This window comes from Meleagris gallopavo, chromosome 16 (assembly GCF_000146605.3).
Source record: "Meleagris gallopavo isolate NT-WF06-2002-E0010 breed Aviagen turkey brand Nicholas breeding stock chromosome 16, Turkey_5.1, whole genome shotgun sequence".
NCBI classification, from domain to species: domain Eukaryota; kingdom Metazoa; phylum Chordata; class Aves; order Galliformes; family Phasianidae; genus Meleagris; species Meleagris gallopavo.
Window position 1 is genome coordinate 8,382,670 of NC_015026.2, and position 22,119 is coordinate 8,404,788.

Here is a 22,119-nt window from a genome sequence, read left to right on the forward strand (position 1 = left end):
CGAGGCTCAGTGCTGCAGCTGTGCTTTTCCTCCTCTCTTCCTTAAATCTCTCTTTACTGACACCATTGCACTGAGCTCAGGGGTGGATGAACTTGTTATTTGAGTGCACACTTGATATATTTTTCCTGCATACCAGCTTGCTCCTCTGATTTCCCCACCGCAGGAAAAGAGCTGGCAGACTTTAACTGTCTGCCTCTTGCAGGAAGGGGTCACTGTGGCTGAACGCATCAGTCCCCGCTGTCCCCATGTCCCGGTTCCCTTGGCCAGGCAGAGCCATTCCATATCCCAGCTTCATCATCCCCAGAACCGCCGCAGCCGTACAGCCCACACCAGGCTTTTCCTGGCCACAGTGGGAAGCATTAATTACAAGCTCCTAATTAATTTCCCATCTCCAACTGAAGGCCTAATGATGCAGCAGGATGTAACGCTGGGCTCTGCTGGGCTCTGCTGCCCCAGCTCTGCTGGGGTGCACCAAGGGGTGTTCAATTGGGATGCAGCACCCAGACACTGCTCTGCCCTTGGGAGCATCCTCCAGCCTTACAGGTCTGTGGGTATTTGCATGGAGCCACGCACAACGTGGTGCTTTGGAGAAGGGGAAACTGAGGCACAGAGCTGTGATGGCAGCGTTACTCAGAGCCCTGGCGCTGTCTCTTACCCCCAGGGAAAGGTGGAAAGGCAGCTGCCAGCCCCACTCCTGCTGTGCCCAGCCTGCTTTGTGCTGTGCTAGGTGTTGTAAAGCCAAGGGAATCCAGGTCCTTCTCCTTTTGCAGGGCTTTTGGTGCACATTCTGGTGCATGATGGGGACCGTGGGTCTGCACTCCAAAGAAGAACAGTGGGAACAGAAGGGGTGCACGTACCCCATGGGAAATCCTTTGTGCTGCATCATTTCTTGCCCTCCCTATGACTCCAGCTGTGCATAGGGGTGCCCACACCGGTCCCTGTGCTGCTTGGGGTGAGGATGCCAAGATGAGAGCCACCCAGGACATAAATATTTATACTTGCCATTAATTTCCATCCATTTCAATATTTTATGAGCCTAACAATAAAAAAGGGCTCAGCGCTCATTGAGACACATAAGTAATTGGGCGTTGACTGTCCTAAAGTGCTGCCAGGTGCGTCGTGGGGAGCGGTGGGTGCAGAGGTGATGGCCCCAATGGTGTACAAAATCATTTGCCCCCAGGTCCCAGCAGAGCTCTGGGGTCACCCTGGGGGGCTGTTGTGGGATTTAGGGTGGTCAGGGCTTTGAGATGTGAGATCCAACCCAGGGATGGCGCCTGGGGAGGTTGGGTGATGCTGGAGGATGCAGACTCACCCCAGGACCTTCCCCCGCCTCTGTCCCCCAGATGCTGTGGCCTGCGTGGACCCTGAGGAGTGCACCCGTGTGTGTGGGGCTGCAGTGGGCTGCTCCAACATCGCCTACCCCAAGCTGGTGGTGGAGCTGATGCCCAGCGGTAAGGTTGTGCTGTTTGCAGCCGGGTCCTGCTGTGCTCGTGGCTGTTGGTGTCCTGGCTTGGCCAACACAGGGTTGTTTAGGGAGCTTTGGGCCATGCAGCCCCCTCCCCAGTGACCCCCAGAAGTGAGACTGGGGGCTGTGGGTTGTCCTATGAGGCTGCTAGGTGTTTGCAAATCCCAACCTATGGACATGCAGATTGGGATGTGTTTCCTCTAGGACACTGGAGACATTCCCAAAAGCCAACCTATGGACATGCAGAGCAGGATGTGTTTCCTCTGGGATGCTGGGGGACACCCATCCTGCTGTCCTCAGCCACAGCCTGACAATCCCTCTCCTCCCCAGGGCTGCGGGGTCTGATGATTGCAGTGATGATGGCTGCGCTCATGTCCTCCCTCACCTCCATCTTCAACAGCAGCAGTACTCTCTTCACCATGGACATCTGGAGGAGGATGAGGCCAAGGGCCAGTGAGCGCGAGCTGCTCACGGTGGGCAGGTAGGAAGCGAGTGTTTTGGGGACAACGAGGGTTTTGGGGAGACCGGCAGGGCCAACCCAGCCCTCTCTGATCTCCTTTGGAGTTTGGGAGCTCAGCCCGGCTGCAAAGTGCTGTGGTTGCAGAAAGAAACAAAACCCTTGGAGTGTTTTATGGATGAAAGCGCTGGAAATGAAGATGGAGCTCATGAAGTGTTTTGGAGGGGCTGAGCTGTGCCCTCCACACAAGCTCAGGGGGGTGGGCTGGGCTGCTGCCCCACGTCGCTATGGGGCAGAGGGTGGCACAGCCCCAGGGTGGTGAGTGCTGGCCCCCAGTCCGGTGCTGTGGTGCTGTGCAGTGCCTGGGGTGGCACACTCAGCTCTGGAGCATGGCCCAGCACGGTGCTGCGCTTTAGGGACAATGACAGGGAGGAAATCTGGGTCAGGGCTCTGACTGGGCTGGGCTGAGGCTGCAAGGAGGCTCTGCCGGCCCTGCTGGTCTGTGTGATTGCAGGAGGGTGATTTTTGGCACCCTCTGTTGCTGGGGGTGGGAAGATGATGGGTGTTGATCTATCTGCAGCAGCACAGCCGTCCAGATGGGCGCAGGACATGGACGCTGTTCCTGTAAAAATGGCTATAATAATACAGAAGTGCTTTTGAGAGGGTGGTGGATGGGTGTTTGCAATAGTCTTTGCCTGCCTGGGGCAGGAATTGCTGATTAAAGGTAATAAATTAGTGCAAGGGGCAATGTGTGCAGCCCTATGGCTGTGCTGAGTCAGCACCTGTGCGGTGGCACGTGGGGACAGGGATGGAGGTGACTTGTGTCACCACAGGGAGTCTTGGGATCACTCCACATTTCTTCAGCTGTTTTCCCAGGCTAAACAACACTGGGATGGGCACATCTGTAAACAGCACCCACGCTTCCAGAGAAGCTTGGCAATAGCTTTCCATGGGTACTGAGAAGATAGCTGGATGCCTGCTGGGAGCATAGCATAGGAGGAATGTTACAGGGAGGAACAAGTGCTGGTGGAGCTGCAAGGACCAGCATGGGGACATAGGATGGTTCCCATCCCCAACCTGGCCCTACGGCACCTGCACACGGGCTGTGCCCCATTCAGTTCTGTGAGTGAGGGGTTTGCTTGCCCTTGTCTGGAGCATCTCCGGAACACGCACTCATGCTGTAGGTATAGGGCAAAAGTGTTGGGATCCTGCCAGGAAACCTTCACCCTGCTCCCATGGGTGTCCTAGGGCCCTGGGGTAGTGCTGCCCATTCCCAAGGCCAACGTTGAGCTCAGAGGGACTCTCTGTAGGGACCTGGTGCTGTGTGCAGCAGGCAGAGGGCTGGAGCATCCCCCCATGTGGTGCTGCTCGAGGGGCTGGGAAGTGCTCCCGATTCCCTGGATCTGGAGATTTCTCCTCACACCATGGCAGTGTCACCCCACTGGAAATCCCCGCTTGTGTTTTTCACTCTGTGCCAGCCCCATGTCCCACACCTGTTCCATGCCCTCCCAGCATCAGCAGTGCCATAGGGCCACCCCCACTGGGGGGTTTTTCTCCTGCCCCACGGGTCAGGGCATGCACTTTGTGCTTCCTCTTTCCATAGAACCAGGCAGGCGGCACCAGAGGGCGGCTGTGCCTGGGGAGGTGCTTTCACGGCTTTTTCTTTCTTGCTTGCTTTTTCTCTTTTTAAAATACTTCTGCTTTTCGAAATGAGCAGATGGAGATTTGGGTAATTCTGCGAAGCTGCCCGCTGTCAACACGCAGCACTGAGCTATAAATACGGCGGTGCTGAGCTGCTCCCCTGCACTGGGTACCAGCTCCTGGCTGCCTCCATCGCTACTGAGCTGACAGCTCTGTGCTTTTGGGATCTGTACTGTCCATGCTCAGACTGAGCCCAAATTCTGGGGTTTGGCAATGCTTCCTATTTTGGGATTGGAGCGAGAATGGGGAAACCTGGGGACATCTCAAGGGTGTGAAGGTGATGAGAGCATCAGTTGCAGGCCAAAATTTGCACCTGGGGCTTTTCATAGTGTTTCCCCAATGAGGTGACAATCAGCAGCCCCCAGTGCTCCAGGATGGAGCCAGCAGTGCTGTAATTACTGCACCTTGTGCAGGTTTGGTGAGACAGGGACTGCAGGTTGTGGCTCTGCCTTTGAGATGACATTTCCATAAGAGCCTAGGGGACGTGCAAGGCTCAGAGCCATGGCTTGGGGTAAGCCCCAGTGGGATCGTGCCCAGGTGGTGATACCCTTCTCTGGCTGCAGCCGGTGGGCAGGGAGGGAGTTAGCTGGGGAGGGCTCCAAGAGCGCGGTGACATGAAACAACCTCAGCCCCAGGCACGTCTGAACTGAGCCCAGACAGCACATCACGATGTCTGCCACTGCGACAGGTGAGAAACCACACGGGGCAGGAACATCCTGCCCAGCCCCGGGGGTGTCCCTGCGCTGGGCACCCTCCTGCTGCCCTCAGGGTAATGCCCACCTGCAGCATTGCTGGGCCACAGCCTGTGCCACAGCACAGCGCAGTGCCGTGCAGTGCAGGTGGGATGGTGTCTCCGTGCACTGCCGCTCACAGGGTGGTGACGGTGCTGCTGGTGGCCCTCAGCGTGGTGTGGATCCCCATCCTGCAGAGCTCCGGCGGCGGGCAGCTCTACATCTACATCCAGGCTGTCACCAGCTACCTGGCTCCTCCTGTCGCTGCCGTCTTCATCCTGGCCGTCTTCTGGCCCCGCGCTAACGAGCAGGTGAGGACAGCTGGGGGACACAGTGACAGAAACACAGCCCTGCCCACTGGACTCCGGGTGGGGTTAAGAGGGAGGAATGAGGATGGAGCACTGGAGAGGTGGGAGAGGAAATGTAGAATCATTCAAATTGGAAAAGACCTCTAAGATCACTCAACTGCTGGTCCCTGCCCACCATGCGCACTGGCCATGTGGGTATGCAAAAGGAACATGCAAAAGGCCCGGGGTGGTGTTTCTTGAGGCTGGATGGGGGGAGGAGGAGGAGGAGGATGAGGAGGAGGAGGAAGAGGAGGAGGAAGAAGAGGAGGATGCAGGTGCTGCCACGCATGGCCAACAAGCATGGCAGGGCTGGCAGGGGGCATCCCCTGGGAGTGAGTGCCACTAGGGATGGGTTTTGTCTGGTCGGGGTTCACAGTGCTGTGCCAAGACCCAAGGGCTGCCCATCCCTCTTCGTGGACTGTCCAAAGGGGTGGTGCCCTCTGTGGGGTCTGTCTCCTGCTGGCGTGGCCGTCCCCTTCCAGCTGTCCCCTTCTGCCCTTTGCTTTGCAGGGAGCCTTCTGGGGCCTGATGGCAGGGCTGGTGCTGGGGCTGGCCAGGATGGGGCTGGAGCTGGCACACCCCACTCCCCGCTGCGGGGTCCCAGACAGGCGGCCCTGGCTGCTGGCTGACCTGCACTACCTGCACTTCGCTGCGCTGCTGTGTGCCACCGTGGGGGCTGTCGTGGTGGGGGGCAGCCTGATGACTCCCCCACCACCCTCGGACAGGGTGAGCAGAACACGTGGGCACCCTGGACCCTGCGTCCCATAGCTGCTTGTTTGGAGACATCGCTGTCTCTTGAGGTGTACCCTGAGCTCAGCCAAAGGGGAGTCCCTCTGGAGGGGGGTCAGCTTGGGGGTGTTTTTCTACTGAATCTCATCCCATTTCCAGCTGCGGAATCACACGTGGTGGAGCCTTTCCCAGGAGCCTTCCCAGCACTTCATGGATGGCACATCACAGAGATGCCCGGATGGTGAGTGGTACCCAGCACAGGGTATCCCTGGCTCTTTGCCTGTATGTATAATCTGTGCAACATGGATGCCCAGTGCCTCAGTTTCCCCATGGTCCCCATCCTGTCCCCACAATCACTGTTTGTCTCTGCCAGGCTCCTGCTCAGCTGCCCTGGGTAGCCGGCAGGCAACTGAAGGACTCCCAGCCCTGCGAGACACTACTGAGTCCCCTTTTTGGACCCGGATCTGCAGCATCAACGCCATTGTCCTGCTGTGTATCAATATTTTCTGCTATGCTTACTTTGCCTAGCCCCCTGTCAGCCCCTAGGAAGAGAGGAATAGTGGAGAAATGGGGACTTAGGTGATTATTTTTGGTCAAGTTAGGGATAACTTGGAAGCTTAAAGCCATTGGTGCAGTGAGCTGTGTGTTCTTGGGGCTGCAGATCTGACTGTGTCCTGAGGGACTGTGAGAGAGGGGGACAATGGTGGGGACAGTGAACCTTTGGAGTGGGCACAGGGGAGGCTGAGGGGGGCAGAGCAGGTGAGGCACAGCCCCATGAAGGCCATGGCATGGGTGGAAATGCTGCAGCCACACAGGGAAGTTTAATCCCAACACACTTTACTAACTCTAGATAAAAATAAAAAAAACAAAAAAGCCACAATTTGCAGCTACAAATGGCACCAGCAGGACTGAAATCCTCCTGAGCAGCCCTTCCAGCACCCCATACCCCAGCAATGCTCCGCAGAATCCCCGAGCCCAGCCATGTCCCAGCTGACCGCAGCCTTCCTGGAGCTGGGGCTGGAGGAGTTCTGGCCAGGAGCTGCCACCCATCGTGACTCCATAGAAGTTTGGATACCCCTCAATGTCACACAGCCCTCTGCTTCTTCTCATATGGGTATTTGTTGGTGCTGGAAGTGGGGCAGCCTCTGCCTCCAGCACAGCATCCACAGATGGCATCGCCGGGATCTGCAGCCCATGGGGAAAGCGTGGGGACGGGGGATTTGTGAAGCGGGGCGGCAAGGGCGGCTCACTTGTGGATGGGGTGGACGTAATTGCGGGGGAAGAAGCCAACGCGTCCATAGATCTTTCCCTGCCACCAGTTGGGGTCGGGGCAGTCCAGAACCTCAATGATGTCCCCGCGGTAGAAGGGCAGCTGGGAGCTGTCGTGGGCAGAGAAGTCGAATTGGGCTTGCACGAATTTGGGTCTTTTCACCTGCAGGGAAACCCAAAGCAGAGGCATCAAGAGTGGGGAGAGGATCCTTCATCCACCAGCAGCTTTGCAGTGGGTGGTGAGGACACTGCAAAGACCCATGCAGTGGGGCTAGGAACAAAGGAAATCCTGTCTGGGGAAATCTGGGAGGCCCCAGGGGCAAGGAAGAGCCTGGGGTGCAGGAGAGAGCCCTTCTTGATGCCATCCCACGGTCCCATGGTTACCTCTGGGCTCTGCTCGTCATCCCGAAGGAAGATCTGCTGCTTCTTGGCAATGGTGGTGGTCCTGTAGAAGTCCACCAGCTCATTGAGGGAATTGAACTTCTCCTCCCAGAGGAAATATTTGCCATTGCGCTCACGGAGCACCTTGAAGTGCTGGACGTGCTGCCCGTAGCTGCAGACAGAGCATGGATGGATGTTACTCAAATCCTTTCCAGCACTGCATGTGAAGCCAGGATCCTACTCTAGCCAGCCAGAGGTGACGGTGGCACTGGAATCCATACACCCACAAAGGGCAGGTAGGAGAACTATGGGCTGTAGGTTTGGGTGCCAGTGAGCCACAGGATCCCCCCAGTCCCAGGAGAGCAGAGGAGGCTGGGTTCCCACCTTGGTGTGTTCCTGATGGTGGCACAGTGGGGCCACGGGACTGTTGCATGTCCCCACTGCCTCCAGGGCCCCGGGCAGGGGCAGGGATGTGGCCCTGCTGGTGACTCAGGGCAGGACTCTCAAAAGGATTTGAGAGTGTTGCTCCCTTTCATTATGGGCAAGAATCTCCTTAAATGCCTAATTAGAGATTAGCAATGTGAGAAAGTGCCTGGCTGGCCTGGGGCTGGCTCCTGCATGCTGGCTCTGGGCAGGGAGGGGGCAGCAATGGGGTGAGAGCCCTGGGGGAGGCTCTGCCTATTGGCACACCTTCACACAGCCCTGGCTCTGATGCCGAAACCATCGGCCCTGGGGCACCAGGATGCTGTAGTGCTCGTCTCCAGGAATGCTCATGGAAATGTGTCCCCTGGGCTGCACTCACTTGACGGAGATGGAGAACTCCCCCGGCGCGCTCTCGCTCTCACGGATCAGGAAGGCTCCCACATATCTGCGCTTGAGGAGCAGCTCCTCCGCCACGTGCCGAGAGATCCTCCCTGCGTACCACCTGCCAGGGGCACCGCTCAGCCGCACGCACCCCACCCCATGGGATGGAGACGCCGAGAGGAACCCGGTGGGAGTGGGGTCCCCATCGGGCCTGAACCCACCCACAGCATTTTCCCCCTTTGATGTGATGTCAAGGTGAGTGCCCGCTGTGTGCTGTGCTGGCCCTGCAAAGATGCTCATGCAGCATCACCAGCAGCCGTGACCGCATCCTGTTCGTCAGCACGGTGCTTCGTCCCCTGCTTCCCCCCCCATGACTCACAGCCCAATACAGAAACAGCCCGTGGGTGCAGAGCAGGAAACCCAATGTGTTGGGATGGAGGAACCAAAATGAAGTCACTGCCGGTGCAAATACCACAAATTTAGGAACACCAGGCACTGGGGGAGACCCTTTGCTATCTGCTGAATCTACTGTAGTTATGCCCAACCCACAAAGCTGAGCCCAAAGAAGCTGTGGGGTCTGCCCCTGCTCTGCCCCAGCACCCCACAGCCACAGCCCTAAGCAGATTTTGCTATGGCATTAAAATGTGATTTACCCAGGGATGATGGTACATAAAACACAGGTTCAAACTGAGGATGGATTATGCCAGGCTTTAATAACACACTAATGGGATTGTGTCTAATGCAACTGTAATCCCATAATTCTTTGTTGTTCCCTGTAAATTATCATTTATATAGTAGGCAACATGGTACAGGGATAGATTTCTGTGTACCCTGGGTATGGGTTCTCTTCTGCCTCCTACTGCCTTCAGTGACAATGGCAGAAGGACCTGGCAGAGCCTGGCATTGTCACCCTGGCATTCTGTGCCTCAGTTTCCCCATGTGCAGGGCTTTCAGCAGCTGTTTGGGCACCAGGACACAGGGTTGGGTCACTGCCTGATGCTGGCAGGTGACATCATGGGGCAGAGCTGGTACTTACGGGTGGGGTTTGACTTTGATGTAGTTTTTGGGGACAAAGCCCTCGCAGCCATACAGCTCAGCCTTGTACCAGTTCTGGTCATCTTCCATGTTGAGGATCTGGGGCGGGAGAGGAGCAGGGAAGCATCAGCCCAGCCGCCATCCCCATGGCCCTCCACTGCCCCTGTGTAGCTGTCCCAACTCACCCCTAAAATCTGGGAAAACGGGGTTCTGGTGAAGGCAACACATTTCACTGCTCACCCCATGTTGAGGATTGGCTCACCATGGAGGTTCCCAGCATCCCCCCGAGCCCCCAGCCAAGGAAAGTGGTAAAACCCATACCCACAGGGGCCTGGCTGCAGCCAGCAGCAGCATCCCCTGGGGCAGTGGCAGCGTAGGAAGACGGTCCCGCTGCGAGCAGGAGGGCTGTGACACCCATTTCCGCACAACACCAGTTTCCAGCCTCCCACGCAAGGGCCCTGGGGCTGCTGCACAGCTGTGCAAACAGGATCTGAAACCCCGGGGCTGCGGGGAAAACACGCCGGGGAGACAGAGCCGGGGCTGTGCATGGCTCCTGGTGCCCTCGGTCCCCCCAGTTGCTGGTGGGGTGCCACAGATTGTATCAGCCCCACGGAGAGGAGCAAGCAAAGGGGCAGGGTGCCCGTGACCCCAGTGCAGGGCTGTGGGTTCTGGGGATGTTTTGAGGCTCCCTGAGGCTTTGGGGGTGCCAAGGTGGCAGCTGAGTCCTTTCTGAATGTTATGCCCAGATGGGGGTTTGGGCTCATGGTCCTGCCGATGGGTTCCTGTAGCTGTGGAGCAGGGGAAAAACAGGTTTCAGCCCCAGAGAAAAGCACAAAATCAGGTGCCACTGATGCCCCAATGGCCAGGGAGGCCTTGTGCCGTGCCCCAGCCAGGACCTCACCGGGGATGTGTCCTGTGGCATGGACAGCTGGTACCTTCCACTGTTGTGATGCTGCTCTGCACCCCAAACTCATCAAAAACAACAACTTCTCCTCCACAGAAAGCCCCAAACAGGAGACAAACATCTGCAACAAAAACACCCCGTGTACCAACACCGTCCTCCCCAGCCTCTGTCCCCCCGTACCTTCAAGGTGTCCCCTTTCTGGAAGGGCAGTTCATCCTTCTCCGTCGTCTGGAAGTTGTACAGAGCCACCGACTCCATGCTGCAGGGCACGAGCGGGGCCCTGGGGCTCGCTGCCCCACGGCACGGGGCTGTGGGGCCTGGGGCGGGTGCTGCCGGCAGGCAGGAAGCCGCACTGATGTCACCGTGTTACCGGAGCAAAGCAGCGATGTGGTGGGTGGGATGCTACCAGGGGGCACAGCCACACAGACTGGGAGGGATCCAGATGTACGGCGGTTGTGTCGAGTGGCTGTGGGATTCTGGAAGAAAATTGGGTAGCGATGGGATGAGGATGCAGGTGAAGTGCTGCAAGCCGATAGACAGGGGAGTCTCTGATGTCTTGTAAGGGCTGAGCTGCTGGCACTCAGTGGAAGGATTCTCAGTGGGAATGGCTCTGTAAATGTGGGGATAAAATCACAGAGGGTGGGATGGGCAGAGGCAGAGGTGAGCAGGATGGTGCACGCAGCTGATTTATTTGGAAACCAGACTAAAATCAACATGCTGTACCCGTAGTGCACCCGGGGGGGCATGGCTCTGACATTCACAGCACCGTGCAGCCTTCCTGGTGCACGTGTGTGCTTTGGCATGAGGTGCACAGAAAATGCACTGGATGTTGGTTTTGCTTTGCAGTGAGGAATTTAGAGGGCACAGCTGTGGTTCAGTCCCTCTTGTGAGCTCAGTGTGGGGAACTGCTGCCATCTGATTGAGGAGGGATGAGCTGTGATGCTCAGCACCCATGGGGCAGGGTGCCCTGCACCCGGTGATGCTCCAGTCCCTGGCTGCTATCCCCAGTATATCCTCGGTGAAAGCAGGGAGGCCACGGGGCCGTGGGAACGGGCTGGGTGTCACAAGGAGGAGGGGACATGGTGAGTTCTCTGTGCAGTCACCACAGCCAAATGGGAAAATCTCCCAGGGGGAGAAGACCAGAGTGGGATTTTGGCCCCAGTGGAGCCATTTTGGTGCCCGGCTCCTTGAAGTGTTGGACATGGAGCGGTGCACGAAGTCATGCCGCCGCCCAAAAGGACAGTGGGTGACAGGGGACCTCGACGCAGCAGCCGAGCTCTGGACCGGAGCAGGATTGGGTCCTGCCAGCAGATGGCAGCAGCATCCAGGGGACACTGGGGACACCGGGGACTAGGGACGTTGTGGAACGCCGCCCTGCTCACTCCAACCCTCCTGTCTCCATGTCCTCGTGCATATGGTGCGGTTCTGGTGTTTCTTTCCCACGTGCACCCAGGAGATGTCACCCCATGGCCGTGAGCATCCGTGTTCAGCGGAATCAGAGGTGCCTACCTCTGCCTCTTTTCCTGGGAAAATCCTTCTGCCTGCTTTTGAGCAGCCCCAAACCCCTCCATCCTACTCTTGCCCCATTCCAGAGCCCCCAGAAGGAGTCGTGGCCCCATGGTGCCCAGCTGCAGGTCTGTGCTGGGTTCCTGCAGTGCTCAGCTCCAGGAGGCAGCACTGACCACCTGTGGGCCTGAGCCAGCCAAAAATCCCAAAACAAGGGGCTTTCCTCCCTCTCACGTTCAGTTATGAGTGCCAGAATCTGCAGCCTGAAGCAATGTGCATGGTGCTGCATACAACAAGCATCGTCCTGCCTTGTGAGGAGACCCCAAGGGCTGGAAAGGAGAATGTGAGTATCATCATTAATCCACACCCACCTCTCCTAGAAAAAAGGAGAAATCTGTGGCCCTGGGGACAGGCAAAGGAGGGTGCCATTGGTGCTGGCATTTCCCATTTGCCTTGGCACAGTCAACCCTAGATTGCCCAATCTGCCAAGTGTGTTTCATCAACATCCTGTGTTTACATGGCTACAAATTCCCTTCAGTCAAGGAAGGAAGAGGAAGGAGAGAGCCTCTTCCCCTTCTGCTGTGTGATGGGGCAACCCCCGGCCCCAGGGCTCCTCGCTCTACTCCAGTCCATGGCGCTGCCTGGAGAGGCCTGGAAAGTAGAGTGGGTCCCCTTGCCCATGGTATTGATGGGATGTGAACTGGGGGCCCTGTGGGTGGGATCCTGGCAGTGGGGTCTCACTTTTGGTACTTGGTTTTGGGGTGATGGGTGCAAGCAATGCTGACGCCTGGCTCTGAGGTCAGGGCTGTGATGGAGACTCGTGTGGTGGAAATGGCAGCCACTAATGAGTTAGCCAGCAGGGCCCCAGCAGCTGAAGGCTGAGTGCTCCCTGGGACCTATCAAAGGGGATGGAAGCCACCAGCTGGATATGGATTGGTGGGAAGGGCAATCATGTGTGCTGACTTTAGGACTTGCTGCCTTCCCTAGCTGGCTGCTTTCATCCTGACCTGCTTTGGGCTGTGTGAGCAACACCGTGATGTGCCAGATGGGCAAGCTTGACAAAGCTTTCTGCTGAGTGCTGCTCTGGAAACGTCTGACACAGGCTGCTGGGGTGAGGAACAACAGTGGCATTCATCTCCCACCTGGAAGCGTTCAAGGACTGTAGAGATGTGGCACTGAGGGACGTGGTTGGTGGGCATGGGGGGTGAGATGGAGTTGGGCTTGGTGATCTGAGAGGTCTTTTCCAATCTTAATGATTCTATGAAAGGGAGAGGAGTCAGAAGGATCCTGAGACATGCAGCCACAGGGAGGGCATAGAGGCTGCTTGAAGGAGGAATCTGCTGCAGAGGAAGTTTTCTTGAGGAGCAGGAAACCTCTGCAGTGTGCAGAGGGTTTGTGCTAGGGAAATGCTGCATGTGTGCTCGCATCCTGGCACAACCTGCCACGTGAACAGCGTCTGAGAAGCTCCCTCATAACAGGGACATCTGTTATTTTTCTGGGATTTAAAAAGAAAAAAGCCAAGCGTGAAGCCCTGTGCGTAGGTGAGGGGATGCTGTGCTGCGGTGACTCAGCGGGGACGTCTGCGACTTCTGAGAACAGAAATGGTTTCAGAAGAAATTGTGAATGATGGCTCGCACAGGGGAGGCTGCGCTCTCAGTCAGTCCAATTTTGGTTCCTCCGTAGGGCTGGCCTGTTAACAAAGAAGTTATTAATAACCAATGAAGCCCGTGCTCACGTCATGCCTTCCTCTGGAAGTGTGGCAATAGCTGCTATGGTTCCTCCCTTAGCACCGTACCCAGCTCTGCTGTGGCTGAGCAGATGCCTGTGAGAGCAGGGCTGGATGCAGGCACCCATGTGGGGCTGTATGGGGGAACGCATCCATGGGATGTGGCACGGGAGGCGGGGACGTGGCGTCTATGGACGCAGGAAGGCTCAGGACTGGGGACAGCAGTGGTGATGGCTGAGCCCATTGCACTGTGGGGCAGAGGTCTGATTGGTGCCAGGGCAGATATAGACACTGGGGACAGCCGAAGGGAGGTGTTCCCTCGCTGGGGATGTGCATGTGGCTGCATCCCTGGCCGGGCAGCGGGGATCTGCTGGAGTGGTGCCCGCAGGGTAATTCTCTGGGTGCCGGATGCACCGTAAAAACCCTGAGAGAATCCAGGCACTGTGCTGCTCCTGAAACTGCCTATTGAGGAGGGAGATGAGAAGGACAAGAGGGAGGAAGCGGAGGGAAGGCACAGCACTGAGGCCTTCTGTCTGGCCAGGGCGGATGCAGGTGCAGCTGTGGATTCCCCGGGTGCTCCAGCTGCTCTGTGCCACCCTTTCCTGTGGGGATGGAGCAGATGCAGACAGGAGTTCCCCCTGGCTCAGCTTTTGCCGTGATTTATTTCTGCTGCAGCATCTGGGGCAGCCGCTTCTCCCGTAATCTGGGCCTCAAGGTGGGGATTCTCTGAAGCCTTGTAAAGGCTTGAGACCTCTCAGAGGTTTGCATGACCTTTCTCCCCTCCCTAGCTGCCCTGCTTCAGGAAAGGCTTGAAATTTCTGCTCAGCCTGTCATCAGAGCATTCTAAAATGTACCACGAGCCTCAGAGGGGAATCCACACTCGTGGCCTCTGCTTCTGTAGAAAACCCAAAAAGAGCTGCCTTGTGCCATTTCCCAGTGGTGCTGGTGCCTGTGCAAGGCAAGAGAGAAGAGTGAGCAAAGGCTGCAGGAGGCCACAATAAAATGGATGGATCTTTCCCAGGACAGTGTCTGATTGTGATTTCTGACACAGTGGCTGTGGAAATGCAGAGTAATGGTGCTGAGGTCTCGCCAGACAACCGCCTGCGTGGGTGAGGCAGGATTTGGTCTGAGCAAAGCAAGGCAGCAGTGCCTCTTTTAGCAAATGCTATGAGCAGCACTCGCACATGGCAATGAGAAAGCAAGGCAGTGCTTCCCCTAGGAACTCTCATGCAGAGTTGGAAATGGCAGGGTTTGCTTCTATTGAAAGGTTGATGGGATTCCCAGGAATTTGAGGACATGGGACAGGATGGCACAGGAGCAGCGTGGCTCCGGGGTTTCAGCATGGGGGCTGCAAGGCATGGATGTGAACGCAGGCTGTAAAATGTTTCCTGTGTAGGTGTCCTTGTAGCATATGCATACTCAGAGATGCATATGAAATATGTAGCAAAGTATATGCAAAACACTGAGTCTGTGTTATACAGAGTATTCCTTCCAGCTGGGCGTTCCTTTCAGCTCACCAGGCAGCAAGCTTCTGAAATACAGATTTACTGTCTTCTTCCCTTTCTCTTCCTTTCTCAGGCTGAAAGAGGAACTGGTTTTGATGTTGGCTGGCTTTGTGTTTAGCCGGACAGCACCGGCTGACTCCCTGCTCTCTGTAGGCTTTGCCAGCTTGCTGGCTCAGGGATGGTTAGAACCAAGTGCCCTGGGCACAGTCTCTTCTGGGAGACCCTCAGAAGTTACCAAGGCGTGGGCTCCAGCCCTGCTCCATCCTGGCACCTGCCTTTTCACCCTCTGAGGACTGACCCTAGGTCTGTAGCCCAAGCTGTATTTGTTCGCTGCTGCCTAAGCCGGATCAGCGACAGCCTCCAGCAGCACAGCTGCACTGTTCCTGGCTCCCCGGGGCAGAGGCATTCACCGGCTCAGTAAATCATTTTAGCATGTGTTTAAATCTGCCGTGTAGGACAGGCTCTGAACACCACCCCGGGTGCTGAAGGCTGAAAGGCATGCCACCTGTATGCAAGGCTGAGGCAGCCTCGAGGATATGAAACATGCCAGCTAATGGAGTCTGGGGAAAGGCACACACAGACAGCTTTTGGGAGCAGCCTGGGACAGTCCTGCTTGGGAGAGTTGGGAAACAGTCTGTGGATGCTGTGCTTTGTCCCAGCTTTCAAGTAGGACACTTGGGCAGGTTTGATGTACAGAACTGTAGGGCAGCATATGGGAAACCAGCAGTTGTCCTGCTCAAAGCAGTAGAGTCCAGTGCAGAATCACAACGCTGGTAGTGATTAATGGTGAATTGGTGAAGACCAATTGACCAGCTTTCAAGCCCTGCCATGTAGATATCAGCACTGTTCTTCCAGCCAACTGGTGACCATGGGGGATATTCAATACATGAGGCAGCTGAGGCTTTGGCTTTCACACTTGCTGAGCAGGTTAATCGGTTTGTGCATCTCTGCAAAGGCCAGTTTCAGTATTGCTCAGATCTGTTGTGGCTGTGACAGTTTGCACACCCACCATGTTCACGCAGTGATGTGCAAGCACAGAAAGAGGCTTCTCGGGACAAGAAGGAAGCCTCCTGTCTGCAGAAGCTCTGCAGCTATTTCTGATTGAGGTTAAGGCTGTGGTTTGTACTCCAGCAGAAGCACTGTGCACAGCCTGTTCCCAGTGGCTCCGGCACTGGCCTTGTCCCTTCTCTGATCAGGAAAGAGCAGGTTCCTCTGCCTTCCTCCAACGCTTACAAGGTCAGGGTGCAACCTTATTTCTGCCCCTCGTTCAGTCTTTAAGAATGTGGAAGCTCGTAGGAGTATTAATTACAGCTGATTATATATAACCAGCTTGGCCAGTCATTGTGCCCAAATGGCTACTTCAACAGCCAGCCACTGTGGGAGATGGAGGTTGCTCATACAGAATTCAGCTCAGCCAAGGGAACCCTCTGGTCCAGGGGCTGGCAGAGCAGTTCAGCAGGATGGATCCATGTAGCAGCTCAGCCAAATAGTGTTAGAATTGACTGTGCTCTGAGAATTTCCTGCCTGCAGTGCTGTGCAGTGTGTGTGCTTTGGAGCCCTAATGGATTGCCATGAATCTCTCCCAGCCCAGATGGTGAGTTTTTAATCTGCTTGGTGATTACACAGGGAGTGTGTATTTACAGCTCTGAGCTGCTCCTTGGTGTTTGTATTACGAAATCACCTGGGAGGACCTGTTGAGGGTGAGATGCTCAGTGATCAACCAGCTAAGAGTCGTGACCATGAATACAGATGTGAAAGTTGCAACTGGATTTGTGAGCCTGAGAACTGAGGAAGTCAGTTGCAGAAGTGGGAATCAGAAACCTCGAAACTGGGCCAAGTAATTAAGCAACCAGCTGGGTGCTGTGCAAACGCAAACCAAACAGACAGCCCTCAGTTTTCATTTGTCAAGGGAAAAACCACGAGATTTTCAGCTGTGATGTTCAGTGATGGGCAACCAGCTGTAATCCAGGGGCTCAGTAGCACTGCCAAAAATCCCTTGGTTTAAAAGAGACAAAGCTCAAAATGCCTCCAGTTTGCCCTGCTTCTGGAGTGCTGTCCTGCATTAGTATGACATTTCTGCACTACCAGTGGCTGTAGATTTGCACTGTAGGTATTATAAAGCTTTTTTTTCTCAGGGCTATAAGCAGATGTGACATTGCTGGGTGCTTCAGGAGAATTTCACAAAAGGAGCTCCCATGGACTATCTGCTGCATCAATTCTCTGTATACGAGTGTGATTACACCTGCTTCAAGTCTTTCTACCCCTAATCATTCCCAGTAAGGGGCAGACGAATCGATGGGCTTACCCCTTGTGAGCAAAGCACTGCTCTTCTCAAAGGCTCTGCATTTTGTGCTTGAATATGAAACACTTTGTGCTTGGGTCTTCTGACGTGGCTATGGCCATGCAAGGAGCTGACACTGCTCTCGCCTGATACTTGGTTGCATGTGTTTCTGATCAGAAGACTGCTTTTCCCTTGCTCTTGTCTTAGTGTACAAAGTGTATTTTTCCTTCCTCAGCAATCTGCTCACTGTCACACGCTGGGCAGTGCTTGGGCCAGCAGCACAGCTCCTCCTGCTCTTCAGGTGTTTGCCTGGCAGGGCAGCCTCTTCCAGAGCAACATCTGGGAGGAGCGAAGATGATCCGTGGCCACGTGAGATCCTTGCACAACAGCACACATCATCCTGCACTTTGACTGCTATTATGACGCCCAGATTGGGCTGCAGATAGGCCTGGAGCAAAAGGGAGGTGATGTTCCTTGGGTGGCTGCTGGAATGATAAAGGAGCACGGAAGGGTGATGTCGTTCATCAAGCCTTTCCTGGCAGGAAGTGCTCTCATCGGGACAAGGAGGAAGTTGAGAGGGACGGCATGAGCTGTGCTGACCGCAGGGGAATCCGTGTCCTCCAGCATGGGCTGGAAGGCTCTGGCCTGGGTCAGTGGAACCAGGCAGTAGCAAAGTGGCCAATGTCACAGCAAATGTTCTGTGTCTTAGTCTGACAGTAAAAACCGTGCAGACAGTCCCAACAGGGGAGTGCTCCCAGCCTGGAACCAGGCAGCACAGCCATGCTGGTTATGTCTGATCAGAGTAAAACCTCCTGTCCTCTCCTTTCTGCTGACACAACTGTTTGTCTGACCTTCTCTGCTGAGCTGGTTCAGAGAGCTCAACTGGCTCCAACGCAATCCTCCTCCCCAAAAAGTGATTAGCTCTCACCACAGATGGTGTTAGCCAGTGCTGGAGGTAAGGAGGGAATGGAACCAGGTGGCTGGGGGTAGTGGAAGAAGGGCAGGAACTGCAGCACCCTGACCTGGGTCAACTGAAACTTACGGAATTCCACCCCTCAGTGGGATTTAGAGTAAGCAATGTCTTGGTTTCTCAGGGTGGCACGGGGAGAAACTGTACCTTCAGAGCAGTAAGGAGAAAGGCATGAAGGAAGGTGCCCGCAGAGGAGAAGGGCTTTAACTTCTGAAGAAACACAGCACTTGGTAATTACTACAACTAAGTACATTTCAAACATCACCACCTTGCGTGCTGTCAGTGCATATTCATTTCAAGAAAAACAATGTGCTGGGCTTGCATTCTCTCTCCTCTTTTCATGAATCTGCTAACGTGTTCAGAAAAGGTCTGTTCCAAAAGCCTGCATTAGAGGTGTATTAATTTTGAGCTTGTCAGAATGAATGTTTGCACTGGAAACAAGTTTGTGTGCATCACAAATGAAACTAAAATCGTCACACTGGCCATAAGCGTGCTTTATTCTGATTAAACTTGGGTTATTTCCAGCTGAACTCAGGCAGGGTTTTTTTGGGGCACGTTTTACCATTTATTTTTCTGATTTTTTTTCCCTGTAACTACGTTTATTCCGAGTATAGAAGATGTTTAAAGAAATTAACCTAAGTACAATAGGAAACAAACTTTTATTTTGGTCTTTATTTTAGGCAAATTTTGTACGCGTGGTGCTGCAGACCCTGTGGCTCTGTGTGCACAGGTACCAGCATAACTCAGACTTGGAGTATTTCCATGAAAGGTTCATGAATCCAGGAGAGAATAATCTGAGGTGAATATCACTTGGTGTAAATCTGAATATTTTCCATATCACTGTCATGGTGTGCAGATGGCTCAGAAAATTGAGAAGAGAGCCTGTGTGTGTTGAGAAATGCCTTGATTCTTTGGCTCTGAGGACAGCAATGATTGCATTTGCCCATATTCTCATTTAATTAGCAGATTTACAAAGCTGGGCACTAAAGGGACTCGAGTCCTTATTTACCCCCTCGTCGTGAAGCATCTGACTTCCCAGGGAGGCTGAGAAATGCCAGCTCCCACTGGGGTCAGTGTGAGTGGAGGATGCCTCATACACCAGGCAGCTTCTTCCTTGTCTGCTTAATACAGAGTTAAATGCTGAGCATTAAACACACCTTCATTAGATGATGCTAATCTATTTTTGAATTGATTCCTTTGAAGACCTATAGGTTAAGAATGGGAAGGGAAATTGGTAATGGAACAAAAATGACTGTGATTGAATTGCATGCAGCTAGAGCCATGCATCAGTATAATGAGATTCAGTCTTGTTTGGTTACAAATGCTGGAGACAGAAGCAGAAAATGTGATCCACCAAGCCAGCTCTCAGGAAATGAGAAACAATAGAGTGAGGAAATCAAATTTCAAACTGCAGAGATATATTTATCGAGTTTTCCTTATAGTTTTTTTTGCAGAGCTTTTCGGCATTCTCAGTGCAGCTCTTTTTCTGTATTTTTTTTTTCGGCCAGCCGACATATGGCAGGAGGATTAGATCACTGCAAAGCACTGTTATTTGTGACCCATTTGTTAATGCGGGGCGGGGGTCACTGAGAAGAGACGAATGTACTTGTCATTGTTCAGTGCTTCTTGAGTGCTGTTCCTGTTGTCAGTCACACCGTGGCCAGACATTTGGAACAAACTCATTAGCTAATTAGCGGTGTGCTCAGCACCACGTGGTGGCAGTTGCTGTGTGGGCGATGCTCACGTTATGGCAGTGGAAGGCTCTCCTGGGGCTCCTTGGCAGCCACGTGGCTACATTAGCTCGGGGGGCAGCCATGGTTGGGGCAGGCTGCGCCTTGGCTGTGCTGGGAGAGCCTCCTGCATGCCCAGCATCACGCTGCAGCTTTCTCCTTGTCTTTCTGCTCCTTACGATGCGAAGGCCCCTTTCCTCCCACTCGCTGCCTCCATCTGCCTTCTCCACGTGGACTGCTCTGCTGCTGTAGCAGTTACTGGGGAGACGCCGCGGTTATCGCCTTCTGATGCTGAACTCACTTTGCAAATAATGGCCTTGAACTCCGGCTCTGCCAACGGGGCTGAAATGTGTGCTGTGAGCAACTTGATAGAATGTCATGGGTCAACATCCAAGGTGTGGTGCAGCCTGTTCAGGGAGGACAGGACTAGAATAGAAAGCTTGCCAAGCTGGCTTCTGGCTTTAAAATCACAATTAGCTGCCGGCCGAGGCTAGTGTGCAAGAAGAATTTTAGATCTGCTGCAGTGAGTCTGCACTCACTGCAGTGTCCTCAGGATTGTCCCATTGCAGCCTGGGCAAATCTCTCTTGGTACAGCTGAAATGACCTGGGGAACCTGGCCAGCCTAGCACTGACATAGTTTAAGGTGTTAATACAGCTCTAGTAAAAAAAAAAAGCCAACCCTTAATCTCACTCAGGCAGCTTGTTTAGCCTGTACGGAGTGGCTTGATCAAGTTGACAGAAAATGCAGTAGTGTTGATACAGGTGTGCCAGCTGCAGGAATTCTCTGCTGGGTTTGTTTATTTGTACACTTGAGCTGCAGGCACAGCCCTGGAGATGCCTGAGATGGAGCTGGAAGCATAGGGGAAGCTCACACCTGTTTCTGAGAGATCTGTCCAGAGGTGAGAGAAAGTTAGGTAGGAGAGAAGGCAGAAGGTACACTCATCTTCTGCACATTTTACTTTAAACAAGAGCTTTCCTCTTGTTCTTCAGAGCTGTCAGCACCTAATCGTTAGGCTTAATGAACACGCATAGAAACACTAGCTTTCATTCGTTGCTGTTTTTTCTAAAGACAAAAAGCGGGAAGTATTCTTTCAGCTCCTGCTGACAGTGTCAGATGCTTGCAGATGCTTTGTTTTCTCACCCAGAATTTCATTCTGCTGGACTCCCCTAGCTCAAGGTTAACAGCTAAACTATATCACAGCTAGCTGCAGACTTGGTTCCCCAACTACCAGATGGTATTTGAAGCATTTCGACTTGCAGCATTTCTAAAACAAGTTGTTTTTAATGCAGCTTACCCTGTGCTTTGCTGCAGTCCATGTCCTTCTGTATTTAAACCTGGATCTGTCTCATACTGAGGTCAGTGGGAATTCTGCTACCAGCTCCGAGGGACCAAGTGCTGGGCTGTAAGTTTGCGGTGCTTCTTTCCCTTGGAAAGCAATACCTTATAAACTGAGTTTTGCTCTGTTTCCTTTGTTTTATTGTGTTTAGTAAGGCGAGATTGTTCAGGAATTTGGGTTTTAAATGAGCAGTCTTGCTACCTGGAGCCAGCTGTAACATGTCCCTCCCAGCCTCTGCTGACCTTTGCTGTCTCCAGTACGGCCACGTCCCATTTCCTCGAATTGTCCCACAGCTTTATGATAGGAACAAACACTCAGAGAAGCACGAGGAGACCACTGACCTCCTCCAGCTCGTGATCCTGGGCGCTATGTCCCCAACAAGGGAAGGCCATGAGCTACAGGCTGCCTGACTCCTACTACCACAGTCCTTTCTGCATCCAGCTCCCCTCAATGTGACCACGAAGGTCTCAGTACAGCCCCCACATGAAGTGTCTTTAAATCAGAAAATGTCATTAAAAATATTGTTTGTTATTATGTTGCCTAATATAATAAGGAGGATAAGAGTGGTGAATTGGGATGGTTGGAGGTGATGCTGAGGGCAGCGCAGTGACCACGGAGGTCTCGCTGCAGCCCCACGTCATCACCCTGAGGCGTCCCTAAATACAAAAACGTAGTTTAAAAATATGTATATATTTAATGTTATATTGCTAAGTTTGACACGAGGAGGAGGGGGGGGTCTTGATAGATGAAAAGCTTAACATGAGCCAGCAATGTGCCCTTGCGGCACGAAAGGCAAATGGTATCCTGGGCTCCATCAAAAGAGGAGCGGCCAGCAGGGACAGGGAGGTGATTGTCCCCTTCTACTCTGCTCTTGTGAGGCCCCATCTGGAGTATTGTGTCCAGGTCTGGAGCCCCCAGTACAAGAAAGACAGGGAGCTGTTGGAGAGGGTCCAGAGGAGGGCCATGAAGATGGTCAGGGGACTGGAGCGCATCTGCTATGAGGACAGGCTGAGGGAGCTGGGCTTGTTCACTGCAGCCTTTCAGTATCTAAAGGGAGCCTACAAACAGGAGGGGAATCAACTCTATGAAAGGGTTGATAACTGCAGGACAAGGAGAAATGGTTTTGAGGGAGGGGAGATTTAGGTTGGATGTAAGGGGGAAGTTCTTTACAGAGGGAGGGGTGAAGTGCTGGAACAGCTGCACAGAGAGGCTGTGGATGCCCCATCCCTGGAGGTGTTCAA

At 54.1% G+C, this 22,119-nt stretch overlaps 2 protein-coding genes across 2 annotated transcripts in view; one reads left to right on the plus strand and one right to left on the minus strand.

The window, feature by feature from the left end:
• SLC5A10 (solute carrier family 5 member 10) overlaps positions 1-6,227 on the plus strand; it is a 30,944-nt gene extending 24,717 nt beyond the window's left edge. Inside the window, 8 exon segments of the mRNA XM_019620570.2 lie at positions 402-487; positions 489-543; positions 1,344-1,451; positions 1,796-1,946; positions 4,497-4,665; positions 5,212-5,427; positions 5,590-5,671; positions 5,804-6,227. Coding sequence (XP_019476115.1) covers positions 402-487; positions 489-543; positions 1,344-1,451; positions 1,796-1,946; positions 4,497-4,665; positions 5,212-5,427; positions 5,590-5,671; positions 5,804-5,958 — 1,022 coding nt within the window. The 3' untranslated portion in view covers positions 5,959-6,227.
• Positions 6,228-6,250: 23 nt separating this feature from the next.
• GRAP (GRB2 related adaptor protein) lies at positions 6,251-10,171 on the minus strand. The gene is made up of 5 exons (XM_010719553.2): positions 10,004-10,171; positions 8,921-9,018; positions 7,883-8,005; positions 7,084-7,252; positions 6,251-6,862 (listed from the first exon to the last, which is right to left on the minus strand). Exons 1-5 carry the CDS (start codon positions 10,079-10,081, stop codon positions 6,677-6,679), a joined length of 654 nt encoding a protein of 217 aa, XP_010717855.1. The 5' UTR covers positions 10,082-10,171; the 3' UTR covers positions 6,251-6,676.
• Positions 10,172-22,119: the final 11,948 nt, after the last annotated feature.

Bases quoted from the DNA above. Each gene is read 5' to 3' on its own strand.
- GRAP (XM_010719553.2), bottom strand. From the start codon at position 10,081: ATGGAGTCGGTGGCTCTGTACAACTTCCAGACGACGGAGAAGGATGAA. The intron at 9,019-10,003 runs GTACGGGGGGAC...CTCCCGCCCCAG, and splicing joins AGAAAGGGGACACCTTGAAG to ATCCTCAACATGGAAGATGA. The intron at 7,253-7,882 runs GTGAGTGCAGCC...CTCTGTCTGCAG, and splicing joins GAGTTCTCCATCTCCGTCAA to CTACGGGCAGCACGTCCAGC.